Source organism: Oncorhynchus masou, chromosome 30, assembly GCF_036934945.1.
Source record: "Oncorhynchus masou masou isolate Uvic2021 chromosome 30, UVic_Omas_1.1, whole genome shotgun sequence".
NCBI classification, from domain to species: domain Eukaryota; kingdom Metazoa; phylum Chordata; class Actinopteri; order Salmoniformes; family Salmonidae; genus Oncorhynchus; species Oncorhynchus masou.
Genome location: NC_088241.1, coordinates 22872631 through 22891248, shown reverse-complemented (window position 1 = coordinate 22891248; position 18618 = coordinate 22872631). Strand labels below are relative to the sequence as shown.

Here is an 18618-nt window from a genome sequence, read left to right as displayed (position 1 = left end):
AGTGTGTGTGTGTGTGTGTGTCAGTTCCAGTGTATGTGTGTGTGTGTGTGTGTATCTGTCTGTTCCAGTGTATGTGTGTGTATCTGTCTGTTCCAGTGTATGTGTGTGTATCTGTCTGTTCCAGTGTATGTGTGTGTATCTGTCTGTTCCAGTGTATGTGTGTGTATCTGTCTGTTCCAGTGTATGTGTGTGTATCTGTCTGTTCCAGTGTATGTGTATGTATCTGTCTGTTCCAGTGTATGTGTGTGTATCTGTCTGTTCCAGTGTATGTGTGTGTATCTGTCTGTTCCAGTGTATGTGTGTGTATCTGTTTGTTCCAGTGTGTGTGTGTGTGTGTATCTGTCTGTTCCAGTGTATGTGTGTGTATCTGTCTGTTCCAGTGTATGTGTGTGTATCTGTCTGTTCCAGTGTATGTATCTGTCTGTTCCAGTGTATGTGTGTGTATGTGTCTGTTCCAGTGTATGTGTGTGTATGTGTCTGTTCCAGTGTATGTGTGTGTGTATCTGTCTGTTCCAGTGTATGTGTGTGTGTATCTGTCTGTTCCAGTGTATGTGTGTGTATCTGTCTGTTCCAGTGTATGTGTGTGTATCTGTCTGTTCCAGTGTATGTATCTGTCTGTTCCAGTGTATGTGTGTGTATGTGTCTGTTCCAGTGTATGTGTGTGTATCTGTCTGTTCCAGTGTATGTGTGTGTATCTGTCAGTTCCAGTGTGTGTGTGTGTGTGTGTGTGTGTGTGTGTGTCCATTTCCAGTGTGTGTGTGTGTCCGTTCCAGTGTGTGTGTGTGTGTGTGTGTGTCCGATCCAGTGTGTGTGTGTGTCCGTTCCAGTGTGTGTGTGTGTGTGTGTGTGTGTGTCCGTTCCAGTTTGTGTGTGTGTGTGTGTCCGTTCCAGTGTGTGTGTGTGTGTGTGTCCGTTCCAGTGTATGTGTGTGTGTGTCAGTTCCAGTGTATGTGTGTGTATCTGTCTGTTCCAGTGTGTGTGTGTGTCCGTTCCAGTGTGTGTGTGTGTGTGTGTCAGTTCCAGTGTATGTGTGTGTATCTGTCTGTTCCAGTGTATGCGTGTGTGTGTCCGTTCCAGTGTGTGTGTGTGTGTGTGTGTGTGTGTGTGTGTGTGTGTGTCCGTTCCAGTGTGTGTGTGTGTGTGTGTGTGTGTCCGTTCCAGTGTGTGTGTGTGTGTGTGTGTGTGTGTGTCCGTTCCAGTGTGTGTGTGTGTGTGTGTGTGTGTGTGTCCGTTCCAGTGTGTGTGTGTGTGTGTGTGTCCGTTCCAGTGTGTGTGTGTGTGTGTGTGTGTGTGTCCGTTCCAGTGTGTGTGTGTGTGTGTGTGTGTGTGTCCGTTCCAGTGTGTGTGTGTGTGTGTGTGTGTGTCCGTTCCAGTGTGTGTGTGTGTGTGTCCGTTCCAGTGTGTGTGTGTGTGTGGTGTGTGTGTCTATCAGTTCCAGTGTGTGTGGGTCTATCAGTTCCAGTGTGTGTGTGTGTGTGTGTGTGTCAGTTCCAGTGTATGTGTGTGTGTGTGTGTTTGTGTGTGTCAGTTCCAGTGTATGTGTGTGTGTGTGTGTGTGTGTGCCTATCAGTTCCAGTGTGTGTGTGTGTCTGTCAGTTCCAGTGCGTGTGTGTGTCTGTCAGTTCCAGCGTGTGTGTGTCTGTCAGTTCCAGCGTGTGTCTGTCAGTTCCAGCGTGTGTGTCTGTCCGTTCCAGCGTGTGTCTGTCCGTTCCAGCGTGTGTCTGTCCGTTCCAGCGTGTGTCTGTCCGTTCCAGTGTGTGTCTGTCCGTTCCAGTGTGTGTGTGTGTGTGTGTCTGTCCTTTCCAGTGTGTGTGTCTGTGTGTGTCCGTTCCAGTGTGTGTGTGTGTGTCCGTTCCAGTGTGTGTGTGTGTGTGTGTCCGTTCCAGTGTGTGTGTTTGTGTGTGTCCGTTCCAGTGTGTGTGTGTGTGTGTGTGTGTGTCCCTTCCAGTGTGTGTGTGTGTGTCCATTCCAGTGCGTGTGTGTGTGTGTGTCCATTCCAGTGCGTGTGTGTGTGTGTGTCCATTCCAGTGTGTGTGTGTGTGTGTCCATTCCAGTGTGTGTGTGTGTGTGTGTGTGTGTGTGTCCATTCCAGTGTGTGTGTGTGTGTGTCTGTCCGTTCCAGTGTGTGTGTGTGTGTGTGTGTGTCTGTCCGTTCCAGTGTGTGTGTGTGTGTGTGTGTGTGTGTCTGTCCGTTCCAGTGTGTGTGTCTGTCCGTTCCAGTGTGTGCCTGTCCGTTCCAGTGTGTGTGTGTGTGTGTGTGTGTGTGTGTGTCCTTTCCAGTGTGTGTGTCTGTGTGTGTCCGTTCCAGTGTGTGTGTGTGTGTCCGTTCCAGTGTGTGTGTGTGTGTGTGTGTGTGTGTGTGTGTGTGTGTGTGTGTGTGTGTGAGTGTGTCCGTTCCAGTGTGTCCGTTCCAGTGTGTGTGTGTGTGTGTGTCCGTTCCAGTGTGTGTGTGTGTGTGTGTCCGTTCCAGTGTGTGTGTGTGTGTGTGTGTCCGTTCCAGTGTGTGTGTGTGTGTGTGTGTCCATTCCAGTGCGTGTGTGTGTGTGTCCATTCCAGTGCGTGTGTCCATTCCAGTGTGTGTGTGTCCATTCCAGTGTGTGTGTGTGTGTGTGTGTGTGTGTGTGTGTGTGTGTGTGTGTGTGTGTGTGTGTGTGTGTCTGTCCGTTCCAGTGTGTGTGTGTGTGTGTGTGTGTGTGTCTGTCTGTCCGTTCCAGTGTGTGTGTCTGTCCGTTCCAGTGTGTGCCTGTCCGTTCCAGTGTGTGTGTCTGTCCGTTCCAGCGTGTGCGTCTGTCCGTTCCAGTGTGTGTGTGTGTGTCTGTGTGTGTGTAGGCTTTAGACTTAATCTCCATATGAGAGAGAACGATACGTTATCTGGTTAACTATTAGACCCTGATTGAATGACAACAGATTCTGGTCCTTAAATAATACCCCTGCCAGCACCATGCACGCACACACCCAATCCAAACACATGCATAGAAAAACCTATGGACGCTAGCTGGCACGCACGCACACACTCCAAACACACACATGCATGCACTTACACATTCTAACACCACTCACAAGACACCTTCCTACTGCAGCAATCGCACCACTGCAGGTGAAACCCCCAACTAGTCTACAGAACATCCCAGACTGCCAGCACTGATTTTTTTTAAATGATTAAGTCAACAAAACTAAGGAGATGATTGTGGACTTCAGGAAACAGCAGAGGGAACACCCCCCTATCCACATCGATGGAACAGTAGTGGAGAGAGTAGCAAGTTTTAAGTTCCTCGGCATACACATCACAGACAAACTGAATTGGTCCACTCACACAGACAGCATCGTGAAGAAGGCGCAGCAGCGCCTCTTCAACCTCAGGAGGCTGAAGAAATTCGGCTTGTCACCAAAAGCACTCACAAACTTCTACAGATGCACAATCGAGAGCATCCTGGCGGGCTGTATCACCGCCTGGTACGGCAACTGCTCCGCCCTCAACCGTAAGGCTCTCCAGAGAGTAGTGAGGTCTGCACAACGCATCACCGGGGGCAAACTACCTGCCCTCCAGGACACCTACACCACCCGATGTTACAGGAAGGCCATAAAGATCATCAAGGACATCAACCACCCGAGCCACTGCCTGTTCACCCCGCTATCATCCAGAAGGCGAGGTCAGTACAGGTGCATCAAAGCTGGGACCGAGAGACTGAAAAACAGCTTCTATCTCAAGGCCATCAGACTGTTAAACAGCCACCACTAACATTGAGTGGCTGCTGCCAACACACTGACACTGACTCAACTCCAGCCACTTTAATAATGTGAATTGATGGGAAATGATGTAAATATATCACTAGCCACTTTAAACAATGCTACCTTATATAATGTTACTTACCCTACATTATTCATCTCATATGCATACGTATATACTGTACTCTATATCATTGACTGCATCCTTATGTAATACATGTATCACTAGCCACTTTAACTATGCCACTTTGTTTACATACTCATCTCATATGTATATACTGTACTCGATACCATCTACTGTATCTTGCCTATGCTGCTCTGTACCATCACTCATTCATATATCCTTATGTACATATTATTTATCCCCTTACACTGTGTATAAGACAGTAGTTTAGGAATTGTTAGTTAGATTACTTGTTGTTTATTACTGCATTGTCGGAACTAGAAGCACAAGCATTTCGCTACACTCGCATTAACATCTGCTAACCATGTGTATGTGACAAATAAAATTTGATTTGATTTGATTTACTGAGGACATTTATTTCATAGGCTTTATTTTAGTAGCTGCCATTTTGGGGATACTCTGCCAGATGACGAGCATCCTTGAACTTCAGCATGTATCAACATCTTCACTGTAAAATGAGTTTGCTCAGCAGGACTGGGAAATATCTGACGCATGGAGCTTCAAACGGACTGTGTGTGTGTTTGCGCGCGCTTTAAAGTAGTAGCTGCAGTGACATTTTGTCACACCAGCATAGCAATGGGTTCAAACAAACCATTGAACACTTTAGGCCTTAAAATATACTAGGGACAAGAGAGCAAAAACACAATTTAGTAGCAAATGTGTATCTGTAATATAGTCAACTTCCTATCTTTTTAACTTTCCATAATTTAAATGAAGACATAAGCAGAATTAGAGGGTTGCTAGCCAGGTACCAGCTCTTTTTGTGCCGTCTTGCCAACTCCTATGGTGATTGGCGTGACAAGGTGCCTAGATAGCACGAATCAGATCAGGGACCAGACTAATGGACTGGCCCAGTACCCACCTGTACAAACACGGTGAAGAAGATTTCGGTGATGATGGCGGTGAGGAACATGGTCCTCATGGGGAAGAGGTCCTTGTCTAGCAGGTAGCCCAGGGAGAAGGCAATGGCCCCTCGCAGGCCACCGTAGGCCACAATGAACTGGTCCTTGGTGGTCAGCTTGACGATGCGGAACTTGTTGATGATAAAGGTAAGGCCCACCACGCCTGAGAGAGAGAGAGAGCACACAGAAGTGAGTCAACCTTCAAGGCCTTTTATCTGATTGACTCCATGTTTGCTCCCTCCTTACACACAGCCAATACCAGCCGCATTAGAACCTAAGAAAGGTTAAGGATCCACTTTCCAAATTGATCAAAAGCTTCTGAGAAAGAGGAGTGGAGCCCACAAACTACATTGGAACACATATTGTGAAACTAGCAGATGATAAGAATCAGAAACTACAGGATGTTTGGTGAGAATAGAGAATGGTCAATGGGGATAAAAGTGCAATGTCACGTCACTAGGTTTCAAACTAGCAAGTGAAGTCAGATGGAGGTCTGCTTTGAATCTATCTATAACTGCAGAAATGACATAATGCTTGGAGGAAATATTCATGATATCCTTTTTTAGGGACGTGTATCGGACGAGTCTGTTGACATCTGTGCTTCCTCGATGTGAGGACCAAGTGGAAGTCACAAGGGGCACTTCCTCTAATAGTGTCACGGGATACAGGAGTGGTGGGTGGAATCAGGCGCAGAGAGCAGGGTTCAGTAGATCGTCAATTTATTCTCCGGCGCACAAAACGGTCATGCCAACATACAGGGCGCATACAACCAGCCCAAACAGTCCAGAGAATACACATACAAAAACCACCATTAGACAGAGGTAACAAAAAAAAATCCCGCACAACACAAGGGCGGGACAACCTACTATATATAAGGACGCTAATTAAACTAAAATACACACAGGTGAAACTAATAAGACAAAACCAACAGGCAAACAAAAAAGGGATCGGTAGTGGCTCGTAGGACGGTGACGATGACCGCCGAGCACCGCCCGAACAGGCAGGGGAGCCAACTTCGGCGCAAGTTGTGACAAATAGTTGCCTCATTACCTAACTGAAATGTAGTGACTGGAATTTCAGTCTGGCTCCAAGAATAACTATCCCTTGTCAAATTGAGAATGTAAAAAAAAAAATCTGTATCGCATCATCTACTGAAACAACTTGATCAAATTATGCCAAACTATGAGAAAGGTAGGCAATGTCATGTCATTTCTCTCTCTATCTTTTTTGTAGAGACTGGTACAGTACCGTGAAGAAGGTGTCCGTGTCCGACTCACCAATGACACGTGACACCAGACAAAGGATGACGGTGACGGAGACAAAGGTCCAGTTCCAGGCGTGCGGCCCGGCCACCGTGGCCACGCCCAGGAAGATGAAGATGAGGGTCTCGCTCACACTGCTCCACATCTTCAGGAAGTACTTGACGGTGGTGTGGGACTTGTGGGATATGTTGGCCTCCACGTAGGGACGCATCACCGCGCCACACGCAATCAGCCTGGTGAGAGAGAGTGTGAGTGAGTGAGTGAGTGAGTGAGTGAGTGAGTGAGTGAGTGAGTGACACACATGGGATGATTATAAATGGAGTTCTCTAAGAAAGAAACATTTTCTTGTCTGACAACGTCCCATCATTTAATGTCTATTCTGAATTGTAGCATCTTAGAACGAAAACTCCGGACACAGAAGTACGTTTTAGTATTTAATTGGAACTTAATGATTCATTTACTGGCTGCACCTGGCGTAAGCTACCAGAGGTTCCCTGAGCCAGGAAATATGGCAGACATTGAAAGGGCTACGGATATAAGGAAGCAAACTCTATATTGTAACATAAGCATTTTGCCACACCCGCTCGCTATAAGACGTGCTAAAGTGTGTACGTGACCAATAGATTTTGATTGGATTTGATATTGGTGCAATATAGTGATGGGGGGTGTTGTTACAGTTACACGTCACAACATTATTTTTGGACAATATTATATCGAGATTTGACTCCAAGTATCGATTTCTGTTACTGTAGGTAGCATTAGATGGCGCTAGTCAATTGTACTTGCACCAAATGGTGATCCAACGTGTTTTTAGAACTTCTATTTCCCTGACTGTTCAAAATTAGTTCTCATGCCCTCTCTTTTTTTTATTTAACCTTTATTTAACTAGGCAAGTCAGTTAAGAACAAATTCTTATTTACAATGACTGCCTACCAAAAGGCCTCGTACAGGGACAGGGGCCTGGGATTTTTTTAAAAATTATACAAAATAAATATAGGACAAAACACATATCACAACAAGAGAGACAACACACTACATAAAGAGAGACCTAAGACAACTTAACAAGGCAGCAACACATGACAACAGCATGGTAGCAATACAACATGACAATAGCATGGTAGCAGCACAAAACGTGGTACAAACATTATTGGGCACAGACAACAGCACAAAGGGAAAAAAGTAGATACAGCAATACATCACACAAAGCAGCCACAACTGTCAGTAAGAGTGTCCATGATTGAGTCTTCGAAGGAAGAGTGAGATAAAACTGTCCAGTTTGAGTGTTTGTTGCAGCTCGTTCCAGTCGCTAGCTGTAGCGAACTAAAATACGAGCGACCCAGGGATGCGTGTGCTTTGGGGACCTTTAACAGAATGTGACTGTCAGAATGGGTGTTTGTATGTGGAGGATGAGGGCTGCAGTAGATATCTCAGATAGGGGGGAGTGAGGACTAAGAGGGTTTTTATAAATAAGCATCGACCAGAAGGTCATGTGACGGGTATATAGAGATGACCAGTCTGGTCTCTGTGCAGCAGACATTTTGTGAGCAATAGGTTTGAAACATCCCATTGCCGTATCGAAACGCAATATATATCGAATCGTGAGAATCACAATACAAATCTTATCGGCACTTAAGTATAATATCGTATCGTGAGGTCCCCGGCAATTCCCAGCCCTAATACAATCCTGCCACCTATTGGTAAACATAATACTTAACATAACTTTTCCAGGGACAACATTTATAAGCATGTTATTATTGATAAATCAGAGCGCTCGTGAATGAGCCCTACAACCCCGCCCGGAAAGCGCCCTCCATTCACCTTTTATGGTAACAAAAACACCCTCATTTGCGGTATGATTTGAAAATGTTGGAACTGGGCCATGATAGTTTCTAAAAGAAAGCGCAATGGCAAATGTGATCCCATTTCTGTAGAGGTGTGGGCAGAATGTTTGAATCTTTTGCAGTGCCGCCGACAGCCAGTGCCAAACACTGGCCACGCATTCTGCAAGATTGCAAGGACAATCAAACTAATTAAAAGTAGCCTAAATGCTATAGCCCACACTTCTATGCACAAGACGACTTGTTGTTCAATATTTGGTTTATCAACACATAATTGTGTTTCGATCTCCTGCCTTGGTATAGGCTCAGATTATATAGGCTATGATGCACAGCACTGTAGCCTACACACTGTCAAATAGGCTACCGGTTTATGTACTTTCGAGCACGCTTGGCTATTGAATGAGCAACTGATAAACGGTAGTCTACTATTTGTTGTGTAGCAGGAATAAACCAGTCACGTCAGCAAAGGAGAGACATGTTCTACCATAGGATAATGACTAAGGCCTATATAACAAAATAAAGACATTAAGACTACACGATGCCATGCGATCGCCTTGCCAACGGCAACTGTATCAGTTTCATCATTAGGCCTACGTTTCATGGTTTTCTACTAGCCTACTGCTATTATAATAAATCCCGTGCATCAAACACTTCCTTTTCCTATACAATTAATCAACCACTAGAAGCTGTGCATAAGCATGGTCTGTGCTGTACGTGGAGAAACGCACACTTTCCCAGAAAGGGAAAACTCTGCGCACAAAAGGTTAAGTGTCTTTGTGTGCGCACACACACTTTTGATAAATGAGGCCCCATGTTACTACATGAATCCAACTACCTACAGTGTAACTGTAGGCTACATTACATGCAGGTTAACGCTAATGACAAAGTTATAGCCTAGTACTTCATTGACATGGCATAGAAAGTAGTCATATCATCTAAACAGGTCAACAAAAACTATACTGTATATAAGAGAAAAAGTATTTCACAAACAGTAGAGCCATAGCAACAATGATATAGTTTGTTTTGGAAACTATTCTGTAAGAGCTTAAACAAGGGCTCCATTTCCTCATCTTGTTCCAACCAATGACTCACTGTGATTGGACGTATGGATCCCGAGTGTCTAGCGTGAGTCAACCCTCCTCAGTGACTTTAAGGGCAGCCATCTACGTCATTCCCTTACATAACACATGGCTGTTTGTCCATCATTTCCGCCCAATTTCACTCCGGGGAGAGATCTCATATACAAGCAGTGGATAAAAAGCACTATGTACTAATCCTCTTTGCGATGGAAGGCACGGACGGAGTGCCAACAGGCCTGGGAACAGACTGTCCGACAGTCCTACCATTTGCTCCTGTAAAACCCGCCGACGGGAAACTGAACTCATCAGCAGCACCGATGTTTATGATCCATATTCCATAATTCACCACCTTTTATAAAAAGCAGGAGACGAAAGCGGAAGAGAGGAGAGGAAGGGCGATGGGCCAGAGGTGTGACAGGGGGCTGTATATTGAGCGTTGTGTATCCCTGCTCTGGGCTGCACAGCCGTTGGCCTGTCACAACATGTAGGTGAGTTACTGCCATTTTGATAGAACTCATAGAACTGTCCTTGGCTGGGACAGACCCGGTTACATTGCATTTATTTGACCATTTAGTCATGAAAAGAAGCTGAGAATCTAATTCAGTGTACACTTATGAGAGAGATCTTTTTCCAAGGAAATGTAGAAGATAACGCACAAAAAAGACACAGAATCAATGGTGTTGCTGGAGCAGCCAGACAGGTTCAAAAGGTCATGTATCACAGCCACTCTGTCAATGCATTGTAAACACTCAACCTCCACTTAGCCTCAGCCTAACTAGAAATGGAAAGCTTTTTTTATTATCAACAATATCTATGATTTATGACAGAGAGAAACTCAAAAAACCTTGGCCACTAGGAAAATCATGTGAGTGTGTGTGTGAGTGAGAGAGTGAGAGTGCGTCTGTCTTTCTGTCTGCCTGTCTGTCTGTCTGTCTGCCTGTCTTGTCCTGCTTGTCTGTGCGCGTACCCCTCACCCCTTACTTACGCCATAATTCCAGACAGGTGGAACATCTCGGCCGAGAGGTAAGCCATGTAGCTGTAAACGAACATGAAGAGGGGCTCGATGACGCGGGTGTGCGAGGTGAACCGGGAGGTGAAGGCCGCCAGGATACCGTAGATGGCGCCCACGGCGATGCCACCCAGCGACACAATCAGGAAGCAGATGACCCCGAGGACCACGTCCATCGGCGTTACCTCACCTGCACCAGAGTACTCCTCAAACAGGTGGTATAAGACCTAGAGGGGGGGGGGGGGGGGGAAGAGAGACCTTCGAGACATGGCTCATGTGTACAGAGAATAAGAGCCCACGCCCGAGTGCTCCTCAAACAGGTAGTATAAGACCTAGAGAGAATGGAGGGGGTTTGACAATCGAAAATATATGTTTGGATTCCATTGGTAAAAGCATGGTGCTAGCACCCCAGGGTCATGGGTTTGATACCCGCTGGGGCCAAAATACAATGCATACACTCCCTGTACTGTGGATAAAAGACGCACGTAATAAATGGTATCATAGAGTCTGTCAGGCTGTGGAATGCAACAACTAACAGGGAACTTTTTCCCGGGGCCCTGATTTTCTCTGCACTGATAATTTGGCCAAACTATTTTAAGTGAACTGGTCCCATCAACAAGAGAGCCCGTGTGTGGGTATAATCAGCAGAGCATAACTATAGCAACAGGAACCGTTGTGCCTCAGAATATATGCCACACAGCACACAACTTTATCCAAAGCAACTTACAGCAGTGTATTTTTAATAGGCTTATGTGATGCCTCCTTCACGCAAGGATGCTACCAGCAAAATAAAAACTCCAAAATGTACTTTATATCTTCAATGACCAACCCATAAGAGAGAGATGGTCCATTTCACAACTGTTTCAACAGAGGAAAGAGAAGGAAGCCGTGAGAGAAGATCATTGAAAATGGATTAGGGCACTGGGGGGCCCACTAAACTGGGTCAGCTTTCGTACAAAGGTCACAAATCACCAAAACCTAACCAACCAGACCCTGGCGAACAGCTAAATGTTAGCTAGAAGGTATGAAGTCAATATCCAGTGACAGAAGTATGGTGGGATTTTCCTAAAAGACTAGGCCTAATTCAAATTGGGCTAATTTGGTACTAGGCTATTCTGATTTCTTAGGCCAGTCCAAACCAATATCCTGTCCACAGAAATAAGAACACAATCACAGGCCAACTAACAACTGAGTCCTCTTCATATGGAGGACGAATGTAGCCTACTTTTGAAAATATAGTTTGGTTTAATTATATTGTACTGCATAGCATAGTGCTGTATAGTATTGTACTGCATGGCATTTATCTGTGGGGGTGGGGGTGACCCTGACATGATTGAACTGTAATTCATTCATTGATTGACTAGAATTGCATTGTACTGCATTGCCCTGCATAACACTCAATACCACCCTACCCACCCACCCCCCACTCACCACAGTGACGGCATCATTGAGCAGCGACTCTCCGAATACCAGAATGTGCAGCAGCTCGTTGATGTGGATCTCCTCAAACACAGCCAGCACGGCCACCGGGTCCACGGCCGAGATGATGCTCCCGAACAGCAGGCAGGGCAGCAGCTCCACCTGGCTCAGGTATGTGCCCTCGATCTGGCACACGGCGTAGAGGAGACCCCCTACGAAGAAGGCGTTCCACAGGGTGCCGACCACGGCGAACATCAGGATGGTGCCGATGTTCTCCATGAAGGGCCGGATGGGCAGGAAGTAGCCCGCATCCAGGATGATCGGGGGGAGGAGGCACAGGAAGAAGAGGTTGGAGTCCAGCACGGGTGGTACCTCCTCGCCCGCCAGCTTGATGAGGCCACCGACCAAGAGGCCCACCACAATCAGCAGACAGGACTCGGGCACGATGCTGGACAGCCGCGGGATCAGGTGGAACCCTGAGGGAGGGAGAGGGTGATTACATGCATTGTTCTCGTTCATTGTTCTCATGGTTTATACTTTCTAGGCGGCATCTCGAATGTACCAGTCACATGAAAGTTCAAACTCATTGAACTCATTGAAAATAAGAACCAGAAAATAATCACCAGTGACTCACTGAACCTGTTTGAGTTAAAAGCCCCACCAAATGCATATTCCGTTTCTAAGTGAGCCACCACATTCATAGTGCTTAGTAAGGTCCAGATACTGCCAAATTCAAATGGATCAACTAGTATTAATTACCTCTGAAAAAAAGAAATCAGTATTCAGAATAGGCTTAGTTTATAAGTGGAACAGAAGCTAATTATGCAATGTCAACAGTCCAGAATACGTCTAGGCCTCGTAGATAAGGCTGGTGGGTGAGAATGCACAGGGGAAACAAACTTGATAGCTGGCCAGAATCTGCAAGTCAAAACAACCCTGGACATAAAACACAGGAAGTGACAACAAATAAAAAGGGCCAAAGAACCAGGAACAGAACACAAGAAGGGTCTGCTGCATCCTGGCAATGTCACATAACACACACCCACAGTAAATCACATGCATTTCCTCAAAAGTGGAAATGGATATTCAAAACAAATTCCTCACAATGTTAATCGCGTGACTCCATTCAAAGAGAAACCATACACAGACAATAGGCCACATCCGCTTCCATAGTGATCATAGGACATCATCACCAAGGAAAAGTTGACTGAAAAAGATTCACTTTAACTTGACGTTAACTAGGCCTAAATGTAACAGAAAATTATACAGGATGTGTCAACAGCACTTTTTCTGATGGTTTATTTCCTAATCCCATTGTCTTTGGGATTCATTTCAAGTAAACTATCGCAATTAGCTGCCATGGCTCAAGGCAACAGTTTGCTTGTCTCAACATAATGCATGCTCAGGTAGGCTAGCCTTGTCCTAGGGCCCAGTGTTTCAAAACGTTGTATCTGATTAGAATGAAAATAATCCTAAAACATAATTCAACTTTGGCATTATAGGGTATTGTGTGTAGGCCATTGACGCAATCTCAATTGAATCCTTTTTATATTCAAGCTGTAACACAACAACATGTGGAAAAAGTCAAGGAGGTGTGAATAATTTCTGAAGGCACTGAACACTGCAGTCAATTTAACATAATGAACCTTTGGTTTACAGATGTAATATATATATTTTCTTTCTTTTTCTTGGTTGTAGGGCCTTTCACCTTTCTAAATCCACAGTGAATCCAACCTTCCAGTGCGATGGAGATAATTCTGATTTTCGGCTTCAAAACTACACTCTTTGGGGGAAAAAAGTGATTTCTAGAACCTACAATGGTTCCTCGGCTGTCCCCATTTGGTTGCAGGTAGGAACCAGGTACATGCCCTCTTCACGACTCTCGATATATGGTGCATCCCTAATTTCATTAGAAGAAAAATCCCTGATATTAAAGTGTGGGATGGCACGTTGGCAGCCCTTCAGCGAGGGTAGCGGTGGCACAATGGCAGCACCATCTGGTGAGTCTAGGGCAGGGAAAGGAGATGAGAGGCAGGCTTGAAGGCAGGTAAACTTCCCTTCTCCAACACTCACGCCTCACACACTGAGCATAGTAAATTAGCATGTCATCATTAGCAAATCAGACAGTTACATAATGATCAGGGTCCTTATCGCTGTCAGAGGTTTTCAAGAATAAGTGGTCAAGAGAGGAATGTGTGAAAAAGAGCAAGCGTTGACGGTGGGAAACAGTAGAGTCTGAATGATAAAACAATGAACATCGGCAATGTCTGAGCAGATGATGCCTTCACTTAGCTTGAACGTGCTCAGCAAACTGCAATCTCCTGGGTTTAAAGGGCATCTGATGTTTTTCATCAACTCAGTCAGCTGGAAGGCAACATTTTAAAGTTCTGGACACACACTCTTTCACAGGCTAAACAAGGCCATCTCTATGGAGTCCAGAACACTGACACAGAAAGCTGCTGCTTTTAAAGTACTACAGTGCTAGCTCTGAGGAATTCCATTGACAAACTGCCAAGAGATGCCTAATCTTCCCAGAAAGAGATGCGTGGTGCTTGGGGCACTCTTCTCCTTTCAACTGGCTTCGTAAGGAAACTGGCACCCTTCCACAATTCAGAGGAAGCATCTTCACCATGTGGGCGAAACAAAGGAGTTAAGATAACACTGACTGCTTGGAGGATACTACAAAAGGCTCAGGCTAGATTTGAGCATCACTCGTTTGAGAGCTCGACGTGTACCATTCTCACTCCGAGACCTGTGTTTAAGCATGATCTTTTGGAGCCAACTAGTGCTCTCAAATCATATCCTGATGTCAACAGCAGATTGGAGGTGTATTCAAAACATTGCTGATTTAGCTAGCTACCATACATTTCGGGAAAAGTTATATTAAGTGGCTAATTAGCTTGCTAGCTAGCAAGTGTTAGCAACATTTGGTGTTCAATGAGAGAGCTAGTTAACCAGCTGAGCTAACAAGCAATGTAACGAAAGTATAATTTTCGATTTGAGGCTCAGCATTTCAGGAATCACAGTAGAAAGTGCTCTTAATGCACCATTCAATTAAGTCATTTAAACTATTCATTTTTTAAAGAAAACTCACTGGCTATCATGCAATTCAAGTGTGAGTTTGTCCGAAGGTGTTGGACTATCCATCAGAGCACTGCGATTGGTTGCACAAAATTCTGGGATGGGGCTTAGTAAAGGGTCAATTGTACTCCTCTGACAGGCTATTATTCCACCCACTCAATATAATCGATAACGTAGAACAAGGTTGCCTAGGAAACCCACAACAGTGATTTATGCCAAACGACTTCTGAGAAGCTGTCAGAATGCCTTATAGTCACTTCCAGGCTATTATTTCCTGCCGATGATGCGTTGGACTGACCGCATCACCCTCTGAAGAGCCCTGCGGTTGCAAACCGTGCAATCGCCATACCAGGCGGTGATACAGCCCGACGGGAAAGTCTCAATGGTGCATTTGTAGAAGGGTATTAGGGGCCCAAGCCACATTTTTCAGCCTCCTGAGGCACCGTTGTGCCTTCTTCACCACACTGTCATGTGAAGGGAACATTAAAGGTCCTCAGTGATGTGCAAGGAACCCTCTCCACTGTGGCCCTGTCGATGCATGCTCTCTCTGCAGTCCATGATCGCTCCTTCATTTTGTTGACGTTGAGTGAGAGTTATTTTCCTGGCACCACTCCGCCAAGGCACTCACCTCCTCCCTGTAGGATGTCTCGTTGTTGGTAATCAGGCTGTTTTGTCATCAGCAAACTTGATGATTGAGTTGGAGACGTGAATGGCCACACAGTCATGGATGAACAGGGTATACAGGAGGGGACTGAGCACGCACCCCTTTGGGGCCCCCATGTTGAGATTCAGCGCCTACAGTCAGGAAGTCTTACGACCCAGTTACACAAGGAGGGGTTCAGACCCAAGGCCCTGAGCTTAGTGATGAGCTTGGAGGGCACTATTGTGTTAAAAACTCTCTGGAGGTAATGCAGTCAACATTTGCTGGCGAGGTATTCCAGAGCGGGAAAACAAAAGCACTTGAGTTCCTGTAAGTTAGCCCAGTCATACTCCTCCACCTCTGTTTCCCGGAGAGTTCTTTGTTCCTGTCCTCGCGATGAACCCCTCTGGTTGTATGGACAGGAACAATCTATTCAGAGAGAGCCACAATTCAGTAAAACAGTATGCTACAGTCCCTTATGTCTCTCTGGAAGGAGATCCTCACCCATGAGCTCATCTACTTTATTGTCCAGGGACTGAACGTTAGCGAGTAATATACTCAGAAGCGGTGGGTGGCACGCCCACCTCCTGAGATTGACTAGGATCACACTTCTCTGGTGGTGACATTCAGGAGTTTCACCTGGGATGAATGGGGCTGCCTCAGGCAGTTCAAACAGGATCCAGGTTGAATGTCTGGTGAATAACAGTAGGTAATAGAGTAGAAATATTCTGAGCAAATACTGTAAGAAATAATACCAACAAAAATACTGCAAAGTTGGCTAGGAGCTAGAAACTGGGTGGCCATGTCTGTCGGAGCCATCTTGTATCACACCCTTCAACATGAGAGCAGCCCCAACCAGTGGAAAAATCCAGCACTAGTACATAAGAGCTTGTTGGATGTGTTGCTAGCTGAAAGAGAAGTACAAACAATATTGTAACTTTGGAGTTAGAGCTGACTAACAAGAATATCTTTGCTATCAAGCGAGGCATGCTTGTTACAAATTAGGCCTATAGGGACTAATGCTCTAGATTTCTGAAGGGAGGAAGGAATAATGCACTTAAGCCCATCACACTGTTATGTCTGTTTTAGCATGCTGCCACTGACTCAGTGAAAATAAACACCCTTTGTGTGTATAAAACACATTCAAAAGTCTACATAGCCAAGGGGTCTTTTTAATAGGGGACCCAACAGTGGATGAACATAAATAAACACTATCATACACAGAATGTAGCAAATAGTGTTTAGATGAACATCATAAGGTCTCCGGTTTATATAGATTTAGTTTTTTAGTAATTTCAGAATCAACACTGTCGTCAATAGTCAACAATACTAATTTATGTAAGCAGAACTCAAACTCAAGTTACTTGGCTCCTTAAGAGCCTAATATAAGAGACTAATATTTAATCCCAGTGCTCATGGCAAAGGTTATTAGTAGTAGATGCATAGCAGGGTTGGAGTCAATTCCATTTAAATTCAGAAAGTACACCAAATTCCTATACCAATTGTTCCTCAATGAAAAGCAAATTGGAATTTCAGTGTTCTTCCTGATTTGAAAAGGAATTGACCCCAACTCTGATACATAGCCTGCAAAACATAGTCGTCTGCCTTCTATTTCCTCTGAGAAGTGACTCTGATCCGGAGGAAAATTTGGTTCAAGGACTCCCAACGATCCATAAATAACCTGGCAGCAGCAACAGGTCAAATTCCAGAGATTCAACAGGGAACCGGATACCAAGTGGTATGTGTGTCAGTGACTGTGTGCATTGGAAAGGTCTGAGCTGTCAGCACTAGGTCTGCCGCATCTCCGCAATGCATTTTCTGATGTCTAAGGTTGTCGCTCCATGTTACGACATTTCTCAACGTGTTGTTCATTTCAGTCTCATGTCAGTCAAAAGACTTGCCTTTCAGTCAGTCGACTTCGGTACAACATACCATGGGGAGTCACACTCGCGATTTCGGTTTAAGGCTCTAGAATCACGGCTGACAAGGCCAACTTAAATCTGCGCCTCACGGGAAGCCCCGCCTTCCACAGGTGATAAACGCGAGGCTCAGATTCATTCCTTCAATTATTACGCTCTTCACCTCAGTTTGAACAGGAATGAATCACGCTACTAAAATAAACAATTGGAAAACGAGACTTATGTTGTGCCAACTAAACTGTCCGTTAGTGGCAGAGCGTGCTCACCCCCTGGACGTGGTGTGCTGAAGTTGGTATGGTTTCCTAATCAGGAAAAATTGGTTATTCCTCTAATTGCTTGGCCTGGCTATAGCAAGAAGTTAGATGGCGAACCTGACCGAAACGACGAAGGCTGACAAGCAGGATTCGTGTTTACGACCATACCCCAATGAATTAAACCCCTAGTCTATTTACGCACCGGTGCATCAATCCACACAGAACAAAAATATAAACGTAAACTGCAACAACTTCAAAAAAGGTTTTCTGAGTTACAGTTAATATAAGGAAATCAGTCAATTGAAATACATTCATTAGACCCTAATCTATTGAAGTCTCATGACTGGGAATACAGATATGCCTCTGTATCTGGTGCGACCACCATTTGCCTCACGCAGTGCGACATCTTCTTCGGATAGAGCTGATCAGGCTGTTGATTGTGGCCTGTGGAATGTTGTCCCACTCCTCTTCAATGGCTGTGTGAAGTTGCTGGATATTGGCGGGAACTGGAGCACGCAGTCGTTCATGTCGATCCAGAGCATCCAAACATGCTCAATAGGTGTTTGGTGAGTATACAGGCCACGGAACTGGGACATTTTCACCTTCCAGGGATTGTGTAGAGATCCTTGCAACCTGGGGCAATACATTATCATGCTGAAACATGAGGTGATGGCGGCAGATGAATGGCACGACAATGGGCCTCAGGATGTCGTCATTGTATCTGTGCATTCAAATTGCCACCAATATAACGCAATTGTGTTTGTTGTCCTGTCATTAGCATATGCCTACCCATACCATAACTCAACTGCCACCATGGTGCACTGTTCAAAAAGTTGACATCAGCAAATTGCTCACCCTTAAGACACCATACACGCAGTCTACCATCTGCCCGGTACAGTTGAAAACACTCACTTCTTCAGAGCACCAGTGGCCATTGAAGGTTAGCATTTGCCCACTGAAGACGGTTACAACGCCAAACTGCAGTCAGGTCAAGACCCTGGTAAGGATGACAAGCACACAGATGAACTTCCCTGTGACGGTTTCTGACAGTTTGTGCAGAAATTCTTTGGTTGTGCAAACCCAGTTTCATCAGCTGTCTCAGACGATCTAACCGGATGTGGAGGTCCTGGGTTGGCATGGTTACATGTGGTCACAAGGCCGGGTGGACGTACAGCCAAATCTCTAAAAGGAAGTTGGAGGTGGCTTATGGTAGAGAAATGAACATTCATTCTCTGGCAACAACTGGATATGGATAATCCTGCAGACAGTATGCCAAGTACACGCTTCCTCAAAACACTAAACATC

General features: G+C 45.3%; 1 protein-coding gene across 1 annotated transcript in view; it reads right to left on the bottom strand.

Annotated features, from left to right (window-relative positions):
• The window catches only part of LOC135522377 (Na(+)/H(+) exchanger beta-like), a 55789-nt gene that overhangs the window by 15160 nt on the left and 22011 nt on the right, over positions 1-18618 (bottom strand). The window contains exons 2-5 of the mRNA XM_064948565.1: positions 11432-11895; positions 9977-10227; positions 6090-6307; positions 4773-4975 (exon numbers count right to left, since the gene is read on the bottom strand). Coding sequence (XP_064804637.1) covers positions 4773-4975; positions 6090-6307; positions 9977-10227; positions 11432-11895 — 1136 coding nt within the window. The remainder of the gene's footprint in view (positions 1-4772; positions 4976-6089; positions 6308-9976; positions 10228-11431; positions 11896-18618) is intronic.